At 43.7% G+C, this 20,185-nt stretch overlaps 1 protein-coding gene across 1 annotated transcript in view; it reads right to left on the bottom strand.

The window, feature by feature from the left end:
• The window catches only part of Scamp1 (secretory carrier membrane protein 1), a 96,139-nt gene extending 76,326 nt beyond the window's left edge, over positions 1-19,813 (bottom strand). Inside the window, exon 1 of the mRNA XM_075976297.1 lies at positions 19,611-19,813. Coding sequence (XP_075832412.1) covers positions 19,611-19,667 — 57 coding nt within the window. The 5' untranslated portion in view covers positions 19,668-19,813. The remainder of the gene's footprint in view (positions 1-19,610) is intronic.
• Positions 19,814-20,185: the final 372 nt, after the last annotated feature.

Raw genomic sequence — 20,185 nt, 5'->3', positions numbered from 1 at the left:
TTTAAAAAGGAGAGAGAGTTTAACACAGCTTTTTGCTGTTTCCTGGCAGCATGCCGCAGAGAGATTTTCCTGATTCAGTGATAGCAGCAGCAAAAAAAAAAAAAAAAAAAAGCCGCGCCATTTTAAAACGAGGCTTCCTGGGCCCTGCCACTGGTGCAAACTCCCGGCTATGGACCATTTGTGGGCCCAGATATTTCTGTGCCTACTCAGGGTTGGGAGGAAAGTATCTGAGATCATGCTCTTGGCTCAGCTCTTCCTGCCTGGGCAGACGGCAGGATCAGGCTTGGGCAGGCAGGAGAGCATGGCAGATTCCGGCCGCCATACAGACAGATGTTTCCAGGCTGCACAGTGCTGGCGTGGCAGATTTGGCTGTAACTCAGAAAGAAAGAGTTTACGTCCTGCACGCTCATTCTCAGAGTTAAAGTGCTGAGTGCAGCTCCTACCTGGTGGCCCCAGAGCTAGCAGAAATGGTACGCCCACCATTTTGAAATTGGAGAGAGGTGGAGCCAAATTCCAGAGCAACCAAGCTGTTTAGTATTTTAAAAGCTCTTCAAGACAGTAGAGAATTAAAGACAATGCAATAGGACAGATTCAGACATAAAAGACTTATAAATGGGTCACAATGTTAGATGAAGCACACAGGCTTGAAAGAGAGAAGAAAAAGAGTATAGAAAGTCATAAAATAAAGTTAATGCTTTAAAAAAAGAGTAAAGTCTTTAAAGAGACAAAGTACAGATAATCATAGTTTAAAGGAAGAAAAAATAAGCCACGTAAAAATGAAAAATTCACAGAGAGTCTGGATTATGTGTATTATTGTATTTTCTTTACATTTTTGACTGTAAAGGAGCTAAGTACAAAGAGATATTTCATTGGATGGGCTGCTAAGCTAAACCAACATGTATATTATAAAGGTATCTTGACTTCAGAATTTGGGTCTAAGGATATGATGCTTCGGGAAAGAAGTTCTTCTTTTGTTTTCACAGAGGATGAGACCCTATGGATTACTTCTAGACCAATATGGTATGATAGACCATGCCCTCCTGAAAGGTTGCTGTGAACACCCTCAAAAAATTATTTTGCTCAACTGCTGACTGAGATGAACCTAGCACACAGGTTATACCATAAAAGACCTGATTAACAGCACTCCCATACAGCAGGAAGAAGTTTGGAGAGAAAGAACTGCACTCATATCCCCAAATATTGTTTATAAATGTTCTTTTACATTTAAAGGGGGATATGATATAGATATGAATAATTTGCATTGGCATAAATCTTGATTTACTAATACTAATTTAAGGTCAATTTTGTTATATTCATATTTCTGATCTTGATTAAGGTATTGTGATTGTGTAGTTCATTTAAAAATGTAATGTATAATTAGGAAATATAGGTTATTAATGGATAGTCATCTATAATAGTCAAGTTTGTAGTCATGTTAGTTAGATTTTCTAGATGTGCATAGATACATTTCAGATAGGCATTCTTAATATCTTTCAAAGGCTACAGAATATGGCATTTAAGATGTTTTAATAACTTAGGGCTTTTCTGACAATGAGACACGTCTGCTCCTGGCAGCACCAATCTACTTCAAGAGGAAGATGGGTATCAAAAAGGCTCCTTATGGAGTTGGTTAGCCACTTGGGCAAGAAACTGCTCTTGCCTGGATTGTTGCAAAAACTGGATATAAAAAAACCCCACAGAGAGAGGACTGCTGAACTTGCCAAAAGGTGAGATGATCCTTCGGGGTCCCCTTTCATGAAAGAGTCTGTGAGACATTCTGCAGGACACAGAAGAAAGTGACTGAACTGTCTTTAAAATTTCCTGCTTCATGAAAAAGTCTGCTGGATACTATGGGCCTGAAGGCCAAAGATGGATGCTCCAACAGTACAGAAAAACTTTGGGTAACCTGTCCAGGCAGCGAGATGTCTCTTTCATTTCTAGAGTTTTGGAAGTTGCTTACAATGCACTTCCTGTTTACTTAGGTAATATTATATCCTTCTGGAGTCTTTGATGGAGTTGAAGAATGGATAGTTATAGTTTTCCTTTGTTATGCTAAAAGCTAAAATAGATCTAAATATTGTAACTGTAATTCTTGCTTGATACCTGTTATATGTAATTTTACTACATTAAAGTTAAAGACTTCCTTTTTGTTTAAACAGAAAAAGAGGAAACGGTGTAGGAGTTCCTTCTGTATTTGTGCTGCTTTCATTGGTTGAATAAATAACTGCCTTGGCCTTTTGATAGGGCAGAATTTAGATAGGTGGAATAGACAGAACTGGATGCTGGGAAGAAGGGCAGAGTGGTAGACGCCATGGCTCTCCTGTCCTAGATGGACACTGGTTAGACTCATGCCAGTAAGCCACAGTCAAGTGGCGATCGATGCACATTAATGGAGATGGGTTAAACTAAAATGTGAGAGTCAGACAATAAGGGGCTGGAGATAATGGGCCAGGCAGTATTTGAATGAATACAGTTTATGTGTGGTTATTTCGGGGCTAAGCTAGCTGGGTGGTCGGGACACAGCCCACCGTTCCTTGTACTACACTGGGATTAAAGGCATGTGCCACCACTACCAGGCTATGTTTGCATGTGCACCATATGCAGACCTGTGCTTGCCCTCATAGGTCAGAAGAGAGTGTCAGATCCCCTGGAACCAGAGTTACTGATAGCTGTGAGTCACCATGTAGTTCCTAAGAATCCAAGCCAGGTCCTCTGCAAGAACCAACAAGTGTTCTAAACCACTGAGCATCTCTCCAGCCCCATTGTTTGAGGCAGGTACTTACCCTGTAGCCCTGACTAGCTATCCTGGAACTCACTATGTAGCCCAGGCTGGCTTGGGGCTCCCAGTAACATTCTATCTCAGCCTCCCAAGTGCTGGGATTACAGGCATGATCCACAGAACTGGCTTAAACACTTTACAAAGTAATTTTAAATATATAGTAAGCACCTCTATAATATACATCAGTTAACTCATAATGAATCAAAGCCTCAAAGCCCCAGTGCACACGTTAAACTATATAACAGAAGAGAATGCAGACATACCCTTCATTACAGTGGGTTAAGAAAAAATTTCTCATCTATGACAGCAAAATACAAAGAAAAAAGTAAAAAAAAAATCACTGGATTTCAACCAAAATTGTAAAAGTCATGCTGCAAATGCCAGAGAGAGAGAGAGAGAGAGAGAGAGAGAGAGAGAGAGAGAGAGAGAGAGAGAGAGAGAGAGAGAACTGGGGGAAATGTTGTGAATCATTTCTATGATATGTGCCTGTGTGTCTAGAATATATAAAGAACTCACACAGCTCCATAGTTTAAAGAACACAGGCATGGGATCTTAATAGACTTCGTTAAGAAGGGAAACAAACAGCAATAAATAAGGACGTGAGAAAATGCCTAGCATCTTCAGGCATCAGGGAAGTACAAATACAGGTTATGATGCCACCTGACAACTTCTAGACATAAAAGAGAAGCATTGTCAAGGATATGGAAAAACTAGAACCCCCTTCTCTACTACAGATGATGGTGCAACTGTTTCAGAACATAACGTGTTAATTAGTTACTCTGTGACCTAGAATATTCATTCCTAGATACATACCAAACAGCAAGAAGGCATATAACCAATCTGGAGCAAAATATTCACAGTTCACAGCAGCATTATCCATAAAAGAATATTACATTTATGAATGGACAAGCAGCAAAAGCACATAACTCAACACTGTTTGCCAGTGAAGGGCAATAATACATGCCTGGGGCAGAGGAGACAACTCCATCAGAAAGGGCTTGCAGCACACACACAAGGACCTGAATTTGACCCTTAGGACCCAAGTTAAAAAGCTGACATGGTGGGATACCTGCAATCCGCGTGCTGTAGAAGTAGACACAGGAAGAGCCCTGGGGATTGCCAGCCAGCCAGCCTAGGCAAACTGCTGAGTCTCAGGCTACCAAGGCCTGGTCTCAAAAACAAGGTGAATGGCTCCCAAGATAAAATATCTAAGGTTGTTCTCTGGCTTCCACAAATACAAGCACACATGTGCATGCATACCTATGCACATGTACACATTATATACATTTGTGTTCTTGTACATACCACATACAGCAAAGAAAAGAAGTCTTGATCCATACACGACACAGATAGACCTTCAGTATACTATGTTAAGGAAAAGACAGTCACAAAAGACTACCTATTTCATGATTCCATTCTGAAATGTCCAGAGAATGTACCAGTGGTCACCCAGACCTGGCAGGCTTTGGAGAAATACAAAGTGGCTGTTACAGGACACAGGTTTCCTTCTGGAGTGATGAATAATTTTTTGAATATACCTAAGTGATAAACAGCCAAGTGAGCCTTCTAGATGCTTTCTAAACTACATTTCAAGGTTGTTTTGATGGGTTTTCTCTTTTGGTTTGTTGTTGGGAGTACAGAGAGAGATGGAGACAGAGAGAGAATAGGAATTAATATCAGAGATGGTATTTCTTGGAAGAAATATAGCCAGCTACCTACAGATCATAATGCAAACCACCCAGTGCCCCATTAAATCAATAGATGTGCTCATTAGAAAACTAGTGAAAGATACAAGGATGGGGATTAGCAACAAAGGACTACATCATACCCCAATTTGAACACTTGGTTATTACAGTTTCTGCATTCTATTACATAAAGTCACCAAATTTCTTTTAAATTTTGAGAAATTGGCCAGCAAATAGAGTTAAGTGCCCCGAAATTAGTATGTGGAAGCCCACAGACAATAATAAGCAGGCCGGTCACAAAACAGGAAAATATTGGGTCACATATCTGTTCAGGTGACACCTTTCACTCCTAAGATGAGCAGAGCCTTCCCACACAAACACCCTTGTGGTACTCAACTGTTAAGAGTTTTCTTTCCCACAAAGAAATTTGTTTCCTCATGCATAATGGTTCCCTGTCACAATAATTGTATTTCTGTCGTCTTTTCACCTACTAAATATTGTGAAACACTGTGTTTACTTCCTAGCCTCATAACTGAGGAACCACTGGAATACTTTCTGGACTGTTGCTATCAAAGGGACCATGTAATAAGCAGCCTCTTGCACTTGGCCCTTTTCACTTAGCATAATGTGTTTAAGAACCCAATAACTGTGGCAGAGATATGTGCAGCGGTTTACAAGTTCTTAATAGCTTCCTCATATTCTATTCAATCAACCTTTTAACTCTAATTCTTCCTCTTTTAACATTTTCATATAAATTAACTGACAGTTAAGCTCCCAGTACAGTACAGAGAACCCTAGCACCGCCCACCTTAATTCCCCATCACAATGTATGTATGAGGGAGGGGTGGTAATTGTGAAACCAGGATTTATCTCCTGCTGGCCTCCCATGACTGTGAAAGTAATCATAACTTTAAAAATCTATTCATGCAAATGTAACGGAAAGAATACAAGATGTTCTTTTCAAAAGCCTGCAAACCTGTAAAATAGCCAAAATCATGACTCCCGTCAGTAAAACCTCCCTCTCAAGGTAAAAGTGTCACAAAGATAAAGGAGCTCTCCTTACTTACTCTAGACTCACGTTGTGATACACAATGGCTTCTAAAATCCCCACAGCTTTGGAAGGCAACCAATAATTTACATGTTTTGTTTTCATTACCATTTCTGTTACTACCAAAAACTTTAAAAGTTAATAAAAATTAGAGTGTGCCTTACTTAGAAAATGAGCAATTTGCTGTTAAGTAAGAAATAATCGCATGCTGCAAGCAAAGATAATCTTCACTCTTATTTTCTTCATCTGTTACCTCAAGACACTCCATCTTTGTGTGAGTCAAAAGGAACTATAACAAGTCTAAGAAGATAAACAACACACACATTCTGAAGGGAAAAATTCAAGTAGTTTCTCTAAGGTACCTAAGAAACTTGGTTCTTACCAAGAAGACAAATGTCTTCAAAGTTTCTATTCCTTCCCTCAAGTCCCCCTAACACCAGGCTTATGAACGTGAATAGTTCAAAGTACATTCTCTTATCAAATAAACTGTAAACACTAAACTCCCCCTGAAACAAAAATCTAAACATTTTCATTTTTAAAAAAATAGAAAAAAGTTATCTATTATTCCACTTGCACTAAGCTTAGGGTATTAATTTGCATTTTATAATACTACACATAAGCAATTCACTAAAACCCATGGCTATTTAAGATACCAAAGTTAGTACTATATAAATTAAAAGGTTTTAAAATCAGCTTAAAACAAGCAGTGACAAACACCATCAAATAACCACACAACTGCATCTACCATACTGTCCCCTCGGTGCCTGCTGGCACTTTGTTCCCTGTCACCTAGCACTGCATTTGTCCCAAATTTCCACAAGGATTGTCACTACCATTAGAGGAGTCCCAAAGGTAAAATGCTGCCCCTTGGAATACATGCAGCTTCCTACTGCCCCCTTCTCTGGGGGATAGTGGGAACTCCCAGTGTTTACTAGGATAGAATGTTTCCATGCTGGGCATTAGTTTCCCTGTGTGTCTGACACAGTCTTTGCTAGCCATACAGCTGGAAGTGTAGCAGCGCAGCAGAGTACTGGCCTGGCCTGCCTGCAGCCCTGGCTTTGATTTCCAGCAGCACACACAAGAAGTGAATGTTGTACACACTAAAACCACTAACAATCAAATATCTGATTTGAAGAGGTGAATCACCTCCCAACCAGTTGGTCAGACAAGTCCCTGAAGCTCCCAAAGCATACAGGCTGTTTGTGACTGCTGGTAACCCGCTAGAACTAGACAGTAAAACCCCAGTGCTAAAGAGATCACACGAGGTGATCACAAGACAAACAAAACACAGGAACTGAGCCAGAGCTTATACGTGTCATAAATAGTCTAAAGAAACTATGGACCTGGTACACAATCAGTCCCTTTCTGACAGACCTAAGGCCGGCTGCTCAGGAGGGAAAACATACTGGCACTGTGAACACAGTCAACAGCAGCCCATGGTTAAGGACGCCCGCCATAGGCACTAATGGAAAAGCTGCTGCTGCTGTTCGCTAAGTGATGTGTCTGTCAAACTGCCCTTTAATCAACTCCTCTTAGACACAGACCAGTGCTGACCCCAGCTTCCACCAGGCAGGCTTATTTTGTATTTGGTGACTTCAGAGACTCATAACTGGCCCAAGGCTGAGAACTGTTGAGAACTAAACACTAATGGCACAGCTGTTTCTTCCTCCCTCCAAGGCTTGGGAACATCAGGAAAGAAAGGATGGAAAAACTTCATGCCCAGAAGGAGGAGAGTGGGAGAGAAAGCTTTCTTTCCAGAATGACATGGCCACTGAACTCTCAAGCCTGCTCAAGATTGGGCTCACTCAACATTCTGTGACAGAGAGGGTAGCGGACACAAATGCAATGAATAAGTGGTTGCTGGAGGAGGGGGACATTTTCTCCTTAGCCACTGGTAAGGTACCCATGTTCCTGTAAACAATCCTCACCCATGCTCTTATAAACAATACTTAGTAAACTCAAAGTCACAAGAAAAAAGGCAGAGGAAGCGAAGAGAGAGGAGGGACAAACAGACAAGTCATGACAGTGGAAGGGGAACCCCCTAGGAAGAAAAAAAGAGTTGGGGGAAAAGACAAGAAAGAGTTATAGGGGCATGTCAATATAATTGAAATACATTAAAACATATGAAAATGTCATAATAAAATCCATTGCTAGGTATAATTTATATTCCAATGAAAAATTTTAAAACACAAATATCTGATTGTGCCTATTTCTATTAAAATTAGCAGTTCATAACTATTACACACACACACACGCACGTCTCCTTTGTGGTGCGAGCTCACCAACACTCAGCGCTGGACCTCACTAATGCTCAAAATGCATAACACTTCCTACGCTGTGCTTCTCACTCTATGAGCTCCAGCAGCTCCAGTGTTCTGGCTTCTAGGAAAAAATGTATTCCTTAATTCATCTATATTCTACAGAGTAAATGGAAGATTTTCTTTTAAGGGAATTTTTTAAAGAAAATATTATCAAGTTGGTAACATTGATAAAATATTCATAATTGCAATGTAGAAGCAGGTAAAAACCCATCATGCTGGTTTAAGCACTGACACACGCGGTGAGTTAGAGGCAGTTACAACACTGGTGAGGCTAAGCTGAGAAGCTGCGCGGGTAGCACACACCTGGAGACACCAGGTGACTTATCATTTTTGCATGAAACATGAGGGCTTGTGTAGATAAAGTATTTCTTCTAAAAGGTTCTGTGGTGCTCAACTGGGGAGGAATAGTCTTTTCAACAAACGGCAGTAGACCAACTGAAGTCCATACGCCAAAGAATGAGTTTGGCCCTTACCTCACACCATACATAAAAATTAACTAAAAGTGAATCTTGAAACTAATACAAGCTAGATAAAACTATAAAATTCTTAAGGGAAAACATGAGGGAAGAACCTCCTCACCTTAGATTTGGCAAAGAAGTTTTAGATAGTACACCAAACACAAACAACTAAAGCCAATGGAGTAGGACACCCGTAATCGCACCACCCGGGAGGTAAAGACAAGGGACCAGGAGGTCCAGTCCAGCCTTGGCTATATAGTAAGACTCTATAAAAGTTGAAAACAACAAACATTGGGCTTTATCAAAATTAGAAGCTGATGCGTATGTGCACGAGTGCACGTGTCACTAAGGACCAACGCCAGAGCCTCACACACACTAAAGCAAGTGACCCATCAGGTAGGGCCCCACTGCAACTTTTACTCTCCAAATTCAAAGGATGTCAAGAAAATAAAAATGGGAGGAAATATTTCCAAGACAAATAACTGATAAAGGACTCGTATCTAGAATATAGTTTAAATCTCTTAGAGCTAGCTCTGTTTTTAAAACAGCTAAATAGCCCAATCTCAAATCAGACAAAGGGTGTGAACAGACATTTCTCCAAAGATACATAATGTCTAATATGTACACAAAACAGTTCCCAACACTAGGCGGATACAAATCAAAACCACAAGTCTCAAGGTGGCCATAGTGGCGCAATTCTGGAATCCCCAGCACTCCAGAGACTGAAGCGGACACTAAGATGGCTGGACTTAAAACCAGGCAGCAACAAGCACTGTCAACACGCAGGGAACTGCACTCTCCAGTAGCCATGGTGGAAACTGGCTTCACAGTTCTTCCAGTGAGAGTTATCACAGGACCTGAGTACAGACCCACAAAATCCAAACACAAGTGTTCAAATGAAAGTCTGCACAACTACAGCAGCATTATTCAGAACAGCCCAAGTGCCCAGCAGCTAATGAACTGACATGATTCGGGGAGTAGGGTGAGGGCCAGCTGTAGAGGGAACCCAGGCTCTTGTGCATGCTAAGCAGGAGCTCTTCCACTGAGCTCCACCAGCTCAAAAGTCTTCATTCTTACACAGGAAAGGGATAGCGCTTAGACCCCAGTACAGATGTGAGGTCAGAAGTAACAGAACAGCAGAGTCGGCCCCCACAGGAACAAGAGCAATAAACGGTACACGCATTTGTTACAAGGATAACCCACCCCTTCGTGCCTTATCTTCCACACTTACTGCTAAAGCTCCCCTAGTATTTTAAAAACAAACTTTGGATCTGTGCTATTCCAGTACAATATTAAAAATTACATATAAATATAGCTTTTATTCATCATAACCTTGAAAAAAGTCACATTGCATTTACTGCTTGTGAGTCTTCACTGAAATAAACAGGTGCTGAGGGAGGGATAGCTAAAGCACATACAGGAAGGACACAAGCTTCCACAGACGTGGGACTGTGTACATATTAGACATTATGTATCTTTGGAGAAATGTCTGTTCACACATCCTTGTAGTCAAGAGCAGCCACACTGCAGAACAGGAAGTCTAGATGGCCCTCAGAAGCCCTAAACAGAGGACGCCTACGCCAGGGCTTCCTTTCGGGAAGTACCCTATGTGAGGCCAACACCCCTCAGCAGAGGACATGATTTAGCAACTGTATTATGAACAAACATTAAGAACTGCTCCTTCATCAGGAACTGAACTCAGAGCGTAGCAGTCTCCAAGAACGTGAAGTCTCTGCTCTTGCTTCCACGATCAATACCAACTCCAATATCTACTAGGGTAGGACATCAGAGAGCGTGTGTTCATTAAATGCTGTAGTTACAGACATGTAGCAACCACAGAGTCCCAAAATAGAGAAGGCTCAGATACAAAAATCTCTCCCTTAGCATCTCTACGGCCCATCCAGCCTCTGCTTGAATAATTCCACCAAGCATTGGAGGATCGACTTCTACAAAAGCATTGCCAGGCTATTCAAACTGATTAAATAATCTCTCTGTTGGGACAAAGTCCACCTTGAAGCAGAAAGCCAATAAGCCTTGGATTCTTTATCTAAAGCAACAAATAATAAGTTTGTTCACTTAAGTAAGCAAGGAGACGTCAAGTACCTGATGGCAGCTCGATTTCCCTTTAGCTTTCGCTTAACTAAATGCTCAGTGAGTGCTTTTGAGCCTGCCTTCGACTTCTTCTTGACCCAGCCCTTCCTGGCTGCTCTCACGGGACATATTTTACCATGTTCAAACCACTCTAACCATGTAATCAGCTAATGAGAACAGTAACTAAGTGATTACACCTAGCAAAAGATTGTAGAATTATTACTTTTTTTGGAACTTGTCACTCATCTCATTAATCCAATACATTTATTTTTAGCAACTTGGTATCAAAGAGGCAGTTTGACATAATAAGAAATCATGGGAGCTGAGACTATATCTCAGTGGTACAGCATTTGCCAGAGGGAGGACCTGACTTCAGATGCCCAGAATCCATGGAAAGCCATGTGTGGTGACATACCTGTGATCCCAGTGCTTTTACAGCAAGAGTGGAGTGGATGCGGGGGAACCCCTAGACACTGATGTACCGAGAACAACATAAACTCTGTCTCCAACCAGGCAAAGAGCCAGGACCCACACCAAAGGCTGTCCTCTGACCTCCACACAGTGACGTCATCACACATCCTGACACTGATGTATACAGCAGTGAACAACAGCACGCAACTATCTCCAAGTAGGTGGAGAGCCAGAACCCACACAAAGGCTCCACAACGATGATGTCTAACATCCTGTCCACCCATATTCACACAAACACAGACATCTTTTGCACACACTCACAAACATACAAAGAACAGAACCACTAAATTCATTGGCTATACATTCAGTACTACAAAACATTGACCACACTTAAATATGTTTAATAATATTGGCCTAAGAACAATTTCAGTTTTGTCCACAGTCATCACCTCGAGCATGGCTGTTGGTAAAGCTACTGAGCCTGCTCTACTTTGCTATCCTGATACTGCAACAGAAGGTCCTGGCCAAAACCACTTAGGGAGGAAAGTGTTGAGATGGCTTACACAATACAGTTCCTCACAGGAAAGTGATGTAGGAACTCAAACAGGAACCTGAAGGCAGGAACTGATGAAGCACGGCCTACAGGGAAACACTGCTTACTGACTGTCTTCTCTGGGATCCTCAGCTACTTACCTTAAACAGCCCAGCATCACCTGCTCAGGGGTGGGACTGCCCACAGGGGTCTGGGCCTCCTACACCAATTAGCAAATAGAAAATGCCCCAAAGACATGCTCCCAGGCCAACCAGACAGAAGCAATTCCTCAACTGAGGTTCTCTTTGAAGGCATGTCATAAGGACAACTGGCACTAACTATGACAGACCCCTAAGTACAACTGCATCTGAATACTGGTTTAAAAAAGGTAGCAGCTTTGCACTGTACCCCAGTGAGCGTGTCCATCGTCCTGAAAATGCCCAACTGGACTGAAGCATTTCTACACCGGGCTGATCCCGAACACCTGACACTAATGAGCACCCAAGTAAGAAGGCTTATCTCAAGCCAATTAGAGGTGCTTTTAAGATGGTTTGGACTTAAATAATATTAATGACTATTGTTAGGAGACTTGTACCAGCGACTGGAAGGAGGAGTTACTTTGAAATGAGAACAGGCTCTGGTCTCCCAGTGTTCAGTAGAGGAAAGTACCTCTTGAGAAGCTATCCTGAAAGCCAGAAGAAAGTAGAGCTGGGTCTGAAGCAAGGAACGGCTACTTCTTTGCACAGGAATGCTGCCATTCACCAACCACTGAATGCCACCTACTTCCCCTCCATTTTAATGGAGTCTCCCAAGCTCCCTCGGTACTGTCTCACCATTTTATGCCAGCTACAGCTTTTCAGTTCACAGGTCTCTATCAGGCGAGGCAGCCATTCTTGTCAAGAATTGGAGTCTGACTCCCGACTCACCTCTTTTTTAAAATCTAAGATGACTTGTGACTTATTTTGACCAGCAGTAGGAGTGGCATGTGACCACAAAAACCCTTACGGCTTCGGCTCTTGCTCTCCTTTGACACTGCTGGTTTTGTATTTGCAAAGTGCAGGCTATGCCCAGCAAGGGCACCACATGGGATAAAAACAGCCCAACCGCTGCCTGCGCCAGCAGCTCCAGGTAACAAGCAGGCAGTGAACTGAAGACACCTTAAACCACGCATTCAAGCTGTCAGATAACTGAAGACACATTAAAGAAAAAAAAAGCCAGCAACTCTAGCTTCAAATGTCAGGATCATCAACAAGCAACTGTGTTTGGACATTGTTCATACTAAATGATCACCGAGACAGTGGTAAATAGTGCTGCATTTTCATGAGCAGCACCTAACTCAAATATAATCAATAGCTCAGCATGTGCTTTTTCAAAGTGCTAACCAAGGACAAAAGAGCATGGATTCGGGCAGTTGACACGGATGAATCACTGTGTCCCTAAGTAATACTGAAAGATAAGGTTTTCAAAATGTAACCATTACAGAAAAATACTGGAACATTTTCCTAATGCTATCCAGTCTCCAGACTCTAAATTTTAAATGGGTGGAGAAGAAAGATCAACTCACTGTAGATAGTACTGTAAAATATACCACACAGATGACAGCATCCATGTTAAAAATACAAGTGGTCCTGGAATCTGAATATTTGTATCTCCCACATACCCGCCCATGGTAAATATATCAAAGCCTAAAGCTGAAGAGGCACTACTCCAAGGTGGCTTCAGAGGTAGCTAAGTCACACGGCTGTGGCCTCCCAGACTGAATTAATGCCCTTATAAGAGAGGACCCAGGTGAGATTACCCTGAATGTGCCATCTACAGAATTACTGATTCATATGCAACACTGGTGTGTTAGAGCCTCCCCTCAAACCTGCTAGTTCCCGGGACTGCGAGCACTAAACCTGCAGTCTATAAACAATTCAGGGCGACAGGTTTCATCACAGCTGACTGAATGCTAACTGGCAACCTTGAATTATAGGAAACAGTCAGTGACAAAATTCTTTTCCAGGGGTCTAAAGATTCCAGGCTGGCCTCAAAGTCATGATCCTCCAGTCTTCTCCACCCAAGTGGCAAAATGACAAGTGCTGGCTACCCTACCAGGCTCAACTAAATTCTTAAGATGCCACTAAAATTACACTAAGATGTTAGATAGGTGAGATACCACTTTGCAGGCTGTTTTTAAAAGATCACAGTGTCAGAGGATAGCTCTGCAGGGGAGTGCTTGCTCAACTAACGCTCAAGGCCTTGAGCCCATCCTCTGAACTGCAACAAAAGAAAAACCCAAAACTGATTACAGTAGTGGCTGAGACATTCTGCAAGGCATTATAAATCACATGGTATCTAAACTATGTATTTTCTTTTGCACTTTTAATTTATAAATTAGGTATTATAAGAGATCAACAACCAATAAAATAGATCATAATATATGCTATAAAACTTACAAAATATTTCTAGGAATTAGAGAATGGCTCAGTGGATAAATAAAGTGCTTGCTGAGCAAAGCACAGAAATCTGAATTCAGATCCTGGCCATTCCCATAAAAAGCAAGACATAGGCTGGACGGTGGTGGTGCATGCCTTTAATCCCAGCACTCGGGAGGCACACACACAGGCAGGTGAATCCCTGTGAGTTCAAGGCCAGCCTGGTCTACAAGAGCTAGTTCCAGGACAGCTAGGACTGTTACACAGGGAAACCCTGTCTCAAAAGAACCAAAAAAAAAAAAAAAAAAAAAAAAAAAGCCAGGCATGATGCCACACCAGAAAGGCAGAGACAGGAAGATCCCCGGGGCTTGTGGCCAGCTAGTCTAGCCAATTACTGAGTTCCAAGTAGAGTGAGAGTCAATGTCTCCAAACATAAGGCAGAGGGTGGTAAGACAGCTCAGCCCGCAAAGGGCTTACCACACAAGCCTGACAACATGAGTTTGATCCAGGAGCCCATGCAGACATGAAAAGAGAGCCAAATTTGTTCTCTAACCATCACATATACACCATCATGTGTGCACATATGCATACATACATGGTTGTAGTAATAATGTTTAGATAAGATAGAGAATGATAGAGGAAGACACTAGGAAAAACATTAAAATTCAGATAACCTTGGTCTAGACTCTAGAATCTAGCAGGCGAAAAAGGAAAAAGCACTTGGTATTAGTAATGAACTAAATATTAGCAACCATTTTTTTCTTTTTTGGTTTTTCAAGACAGGGTCTCCCTGTGTAACAGTCCTAGCTGTCCTGGAACTAGCTCTTGTAGACCATGCTGGTCTCAAACTCACAGAGATCCGCCTGCCTCTGCCTCCCGAGTACTGGGATTAAAGGCGTGCGCCACCACTGCCCGGCCATACTAGCACCTTTTTAAAGGCACCATGCACTGACACTTTCTGCATGCTTGCATATAGTCCTCAGGTCCTGGGAGTGCTCCTACAGAGCAGATGTTCCTACTCAGGGTCACTACTGCTGTGACAAAACACCATGACCTAAGAAACAACTTGGGGAGGAAAGGGTTTATTGCAGCTTACACGTCCAGGTTACAGTTCATCACTGAGGGAAGTCAGGGCAGGAACTCAAACAGGGCTGGACACAGAGGCAGGAGATGAAGCAGAGGTCATGGAGGAGTGCTGCCTACTTACTTGCTCCTCGTGGCTTGTATAGTCTGCTTTCTTATAGAACCCAGGATAGCATCACCCACAGTAGGCTGGGCCCTCCCACATCAATTACTAATTGAGAAAATGTTCTACAACAGTGGTTCTCAACCTTCCTAATGCTGTGACCCTTTAATACCTCCACCCCACCATAAAATTATTTCGCTGTTACTTCATAACTGTAATTTTGCTACTGCTATAAATTATAAGGTACATATCTGATATATAGGCTGCCTGAAGTGACACCCCTAGAGCAGTCGTGACCCACAGGTTGAGAATGACCGCTCTAGAACCCAATCCTATGAAGACATAGGATTCCAGGTTGGGATTCCCTCCTCTCAGATGACTCTAGCCTGTATCAAGCCAACATACAATTATCCCGCACAAGATAGCTGATCTTATTCTAGAGACTAGTAAGCTGGGCTTCCAAAAGCTGAGTGACTTTCCTAGGCATCTAGCTGACGAGTGATACAATCAGGATCAGATCAAGGCCTTTTCAAACTCAGACGCCCACACTCAGACCCCACCTTCTGCTCCACTCCAGAGTCCACACTCAGACCCCACCTTCTGCTCCACTCCACAGAGCCTCAAGGCTAAGGTCCACATAAGAATAAGGAGTAGAGCTGACGCAGTGGCTCACCCTGCAAAGGTGCTTGCTGCACAAACTTGGGCAACTTAGTCTGATCCCCAGGAACCCACACAAAGGTGGAAGAAAACTGATTCCACAGATTTGTCGTCTGACCTCCACATGCACACTGGAACACTGGCACCCCACTCCCCCACACACAATAACAATAATTTTTAAAAAGGAACAAGTGTATCTGGAGCTGCCAACAATGGGCGAGGCCCTGGACAAATGCCGTTTAGCACCGGTCTACCTGCCAACCTGCCCCTTTGGTTTTTATCCACAGAGGATATCCTGACTAAATATACTGAGGACAGATACTTCCAAGCTCTGAATTTCTGATTCTCCTTGTGTTTTGAAAATTAATTAACTTAATGGTATTTCTGCTGGATGGTGGTGGCGCACGCCTTTAATCCCAGCACTTGGGAGGGTGAGGCAAGTGGATCTCTGAGTTCGAGGCCAGTCTGGTCTACAAGAGCTAGTTCCAGGACAGCCACCAAACACCAAAGCTACAGAGAAAACTTGTCTCCAAAAAACCAAAAAAAAAATGTTATTTCTATGATTTATCTAATTCAATTACACTAAAATACAAAAACATATTAGAAGGTCTAAAGATATCCTGGTCCCCTATTAATACCATCTTCCTATAACAAGTGACACTCCCTCCAGCATTTAATCATGTGTTATGGGTCAACTGCAGGAGTCTGTATTATTGGCCTCTACTGGTTAGTACACCCTCCTTTTACTTTACAGGCATATCTGACCTCTGTATTAAACTAATACCTACAAAATTAGAGGTGTTGCCTCACTATCTGTTGGTTAAATGAAAACTAAACAGAATAAGGGACTTTTAGCAACTGTTCGAAAAATACATGTTGAGTATGTAGACAATATTTGTCCTTTACTTTACTTTGGGGACAGGGTCTCAATGTTAGTCTTGGCTGGCCTATAACTCTCTGTCAGGAGCCGTTTCCCCCCCAAAATTATTACAGGAACCATCACCCTGGGGAGTCTGCAGAGAACCCCACACTCCCAATTGTGTTAAGAACCGTTCTATTGGCAGAGCCTATCCCACTCCCAATTATCTGTTAACAGAGAGCTATCTGCTAGCGGAAGCCGCCTCACATTTCGAACTATCTACAGAACTAAGGTGTGTCAACTTGTTACTTCCTGGCCGAGGAATCGTGACCTGACCTTTTGTAACCTCCTGGCCTACATGACCAATGTAAACCACGTGGCAAGAGCCTAGGCCCCTGTGCCCCCCCCCTCAAATTCCTTATCCTATGTAAGCTGTCAAATCTGTCTTGCCTTCTTTCTCTCTCTTGCTCATGTCTTTTTAGATAGTGCCTCTCCAGGACCCTGGAATAACTGACTGCTGGGTGGGTTACAACCCCTAGACTAAGTAACCCACCCAAAGCGGTTTACAGTGGCGCCTGATCAGGGACATGAACTCAACCATGCAGGGGCTCGAATTTGTGATGATCCTCCTGCCTCTACTCCTGAGTGCTGGGATTCAGGCATGCATGGTTATGTATAGGCCTTTTCTTTTTTTCTTTTTTTCTTTCTTTTTTTTTTTGGAAGCATAACCCTTTTCTAGATTTAAAGCCATATTTCAAGAACTCCAAAATGGATTTTCGTAAATTTCCCAAAATTAATATTTTTGTTTAATATTACCATAGTTTTTTAAATTACTTCAACTTTCTTATGCACAAAGAGGACATTGAAATTCCACAATGCCATTCACTAGGCCTATCATAACCACTGGAATAAAGAAGGTGCTCAGAGAAGACGTAGGAACTGAATTCAACAAAGAATTTTACCATCGTCAATAAAATCAAGCAAGCCATTGTACTTGTATATCTAAGGAGATGATATGATTTTTTACAAAAGTGTTCCTAACCCAGCAGTGCAGGGACAGTGGGAAACAGCATCCACGAGGTGTGAAGGCGAAGGCCGGAAACCCAGACCAGGCCAGCTTTTGCTACAAGAGTTTCAAAAACCAAACACGCACAAACAAGTGTCAAGTAGGAGATAACTAAGGACAGTGGATTACAAGTGTCAAAACCAAATTTAAAAAGTCAGTGATCATAAGGTAGCTAAACATTCTGGGAACTTAGTAAATAAGGGTATGAAAAAAATATTATTTCAACAGTCACTTCTACATAAAATGAAGCGAAAGCAGCAGAAAGAAGGGTTCCTTTGAGACAGAGAAGGGTGATTAGATACAAACAGAATGATAGAGACAGGGACACCGGCAGGGCTGTGACAGCCACCACAAACAAAGAACCGTGGTAAAAGAGAAGTCAACAAAACCTTCCTTAGACAGAAAGTATCCATCCTTCAAAGCATCTGATGGACTTGAATCATTGTCCTGAATGCATCCACTTACAGAAAACTGAAAGTGTTAATCATTTTCTACCATGATTAATACTTGAAAACTATTTTGTGTTTAGAATTATCACAGCAACCTTATGCCTGGCAAAAAGGAAGGAATCATGGCAACATTATAAGTCACAAAACAGTCTGTGATAAGAAGCCAGGATCTCACCCTATCAAGAGACTAATATGAAAGGAACCGTGAAATGGGTGACCAAATGTAAAATCAACAGCCACGTGGTCAAATGCATAATAAACAGCATCAAAGAATTATCGCAGCTAGGAGAGGCAAATGGGTTCTTAATGTTTTACCTTTAAATGTTTTTAAATAACACCCACCTGGCAAATTATGAAATGTTTCTTTTGGGTATCCATAATTTAAGAAAAGCACAATTTTTCACAACACAGAAGTGAAAATGTGTAAATAAAAGAAAACTTCAGGTAGGGGTTGGGGAACAGGGAACTTCCTTTAAAATGCGCCTAGGTAGCTCATCTGTAATCACAGCATTTGAGAGGCTGAGGTAGGACAGTAGAAAGTTCCCGACCAGCCACATAGTGATGCCCTGCCTCAAAACAACGAAAAACAAAAACCAAAGCAAATGAATGAGAGAAGAGAGTGACAGTTGCCTCTGTATTTTTGTAAAATGAGTCCAGCTGTCAAGTATAAGTAGGATGGCTTCATTAAAATAATCCTTCATGAAGTCATGAGGTTAAACCATCAGGACAGGGGTGCTGTTTCCTCCAATACTGTTGGCAAGCCACAAAAGGACTAAAATCCGGTAAGCCCAAGAAGCCAGAAGCCGCACTTGGGTGACCACAAATTAGTTCCTATTTCACCTTTGTGACTACAAATTAAAGTTTGCACTGCAGAAACGACTAACCAAGCTAACAGTTGGAAGAAATTGCCTTGCTATGCCTCACAGTCATTAAGAGACCTAAAGTAGTTTTCAAGGCAAAGTTCGGTCGCGGCATTAATTTGAAAGCAGATGACCAACATTTAAAAGGCCTGCCAGGCCATTTCTGTCCCAAGCCCTTCCGGAGGCTGGGGAGCATGTCTACTCCAAGGAAAGCAACTCACGTGAGGAACGGAACCCTCAAACAGCCCGGGTGACGCACTCCCAGCTTGGAAAATGGCCCAGGTCCACCTCGCTAACAGCAGCTAGGTGGGGAATTGTCCGCGTGCACTATTGTTTCCAGATGTTTATTTTTAACTTCTGTTAGCTGCCGGTTCCCCTGAGCTGGGCCCGGAGGGAAAGGGGCCTCTGGCAGCGCCACTGGTGGCTCTGGGCGCCACCGACTTACGATAATAAAAACACCCCTTTATCTTTTTATCGCAGCGTCCGTGTGCCCGCGCCTCTCTCCGGTGCACCTCTGCCATCACCGCACGCAGCACCGGCGCCAGGTCCCCATGACAACCCAGCCCGGGAACCCCGGCCTCCCGGCCCCCGCCCCGCGGCCCTCCGTGCCGGCCGGAGTACTGGCGGCCACACCTGCCCGGCTCCGCTCCGGGTTCTCCGGGTCCGCGGCCCGCTGCGACCCTCCAGGCTGGTGGCTGAGCCGGTGACGCTGCGACCCGAGACCCTCGGGGCAGGGCCTCCGCGGCCACCGCGACGCTCGGCGCGGGCTAGGGCCGCGGCCTGGCGCTCACCTTGAACGGATTATTAAGATCTGGATCCGCAAACGGGTTGCTGTCAAAATCCGACATCGCCCCGGCACTGCGCGTCACCCACCCGAGCCCGGCGCCGAGACAGAGACGAGGCGAGGCCGCCGCCCCCCTGCGCGCTCACGTCGCCGCCGCCGCCGCCGCGCAGATCCGGGTGCAGCTCGCGGGCCACCTAGCCGGCCGTGCCACTGAGCATGCCCGGTGCGGCGGCGGCCCGCGGCGCCCAGCCGTCCGGCCGTCCCTTCCCGCCTGGATCTGCGCTCCGGGCTCTGCCTCCGACCGAAGAGCGAGCGCAGGCGGAGGGCAGGTTACAGGCCGCGGGTCCCTGAGACCCACCCAGCGCGGCTTGGGGAGGGGACGCGCTCCGTGGAGGGGGAGGTGGTGCACGCAGGTCGCACGTGGCAGGTGGGGAGGCAACCCGGAGAACGAGGCGGACACCTCCGCCGCAGGTGCCAAAGATTACAGCCCCCACCCAAGAGCGGGGAGGGGTCCGAAAGCCATTTAAAACTCCTGGCCCCCACCTGGGAAGCCCAAACCAGTCCCTCCAGTCCTAGGTTACT

This window comes from Microtus pennsylvanicus, chromosome 6 (assembly GCF_037038515.1).
Source record: "Microtus pennsylvanicus isolate mMicPen1 chromosome 6, mMicPen1.hap1, whole genome shotgun sequence".
Classification (NCBI taxonomy): Eukaryota; Metazoa; Chordata; class Mammalia; order Rodentia; family Cricetidae; genus Microtus; species Microtus pennsylvanicus.
Note: the sequence above shows the minus strand (reverse complement) of the source record. Positions and strands in the feature narration are given on the sequence as shown.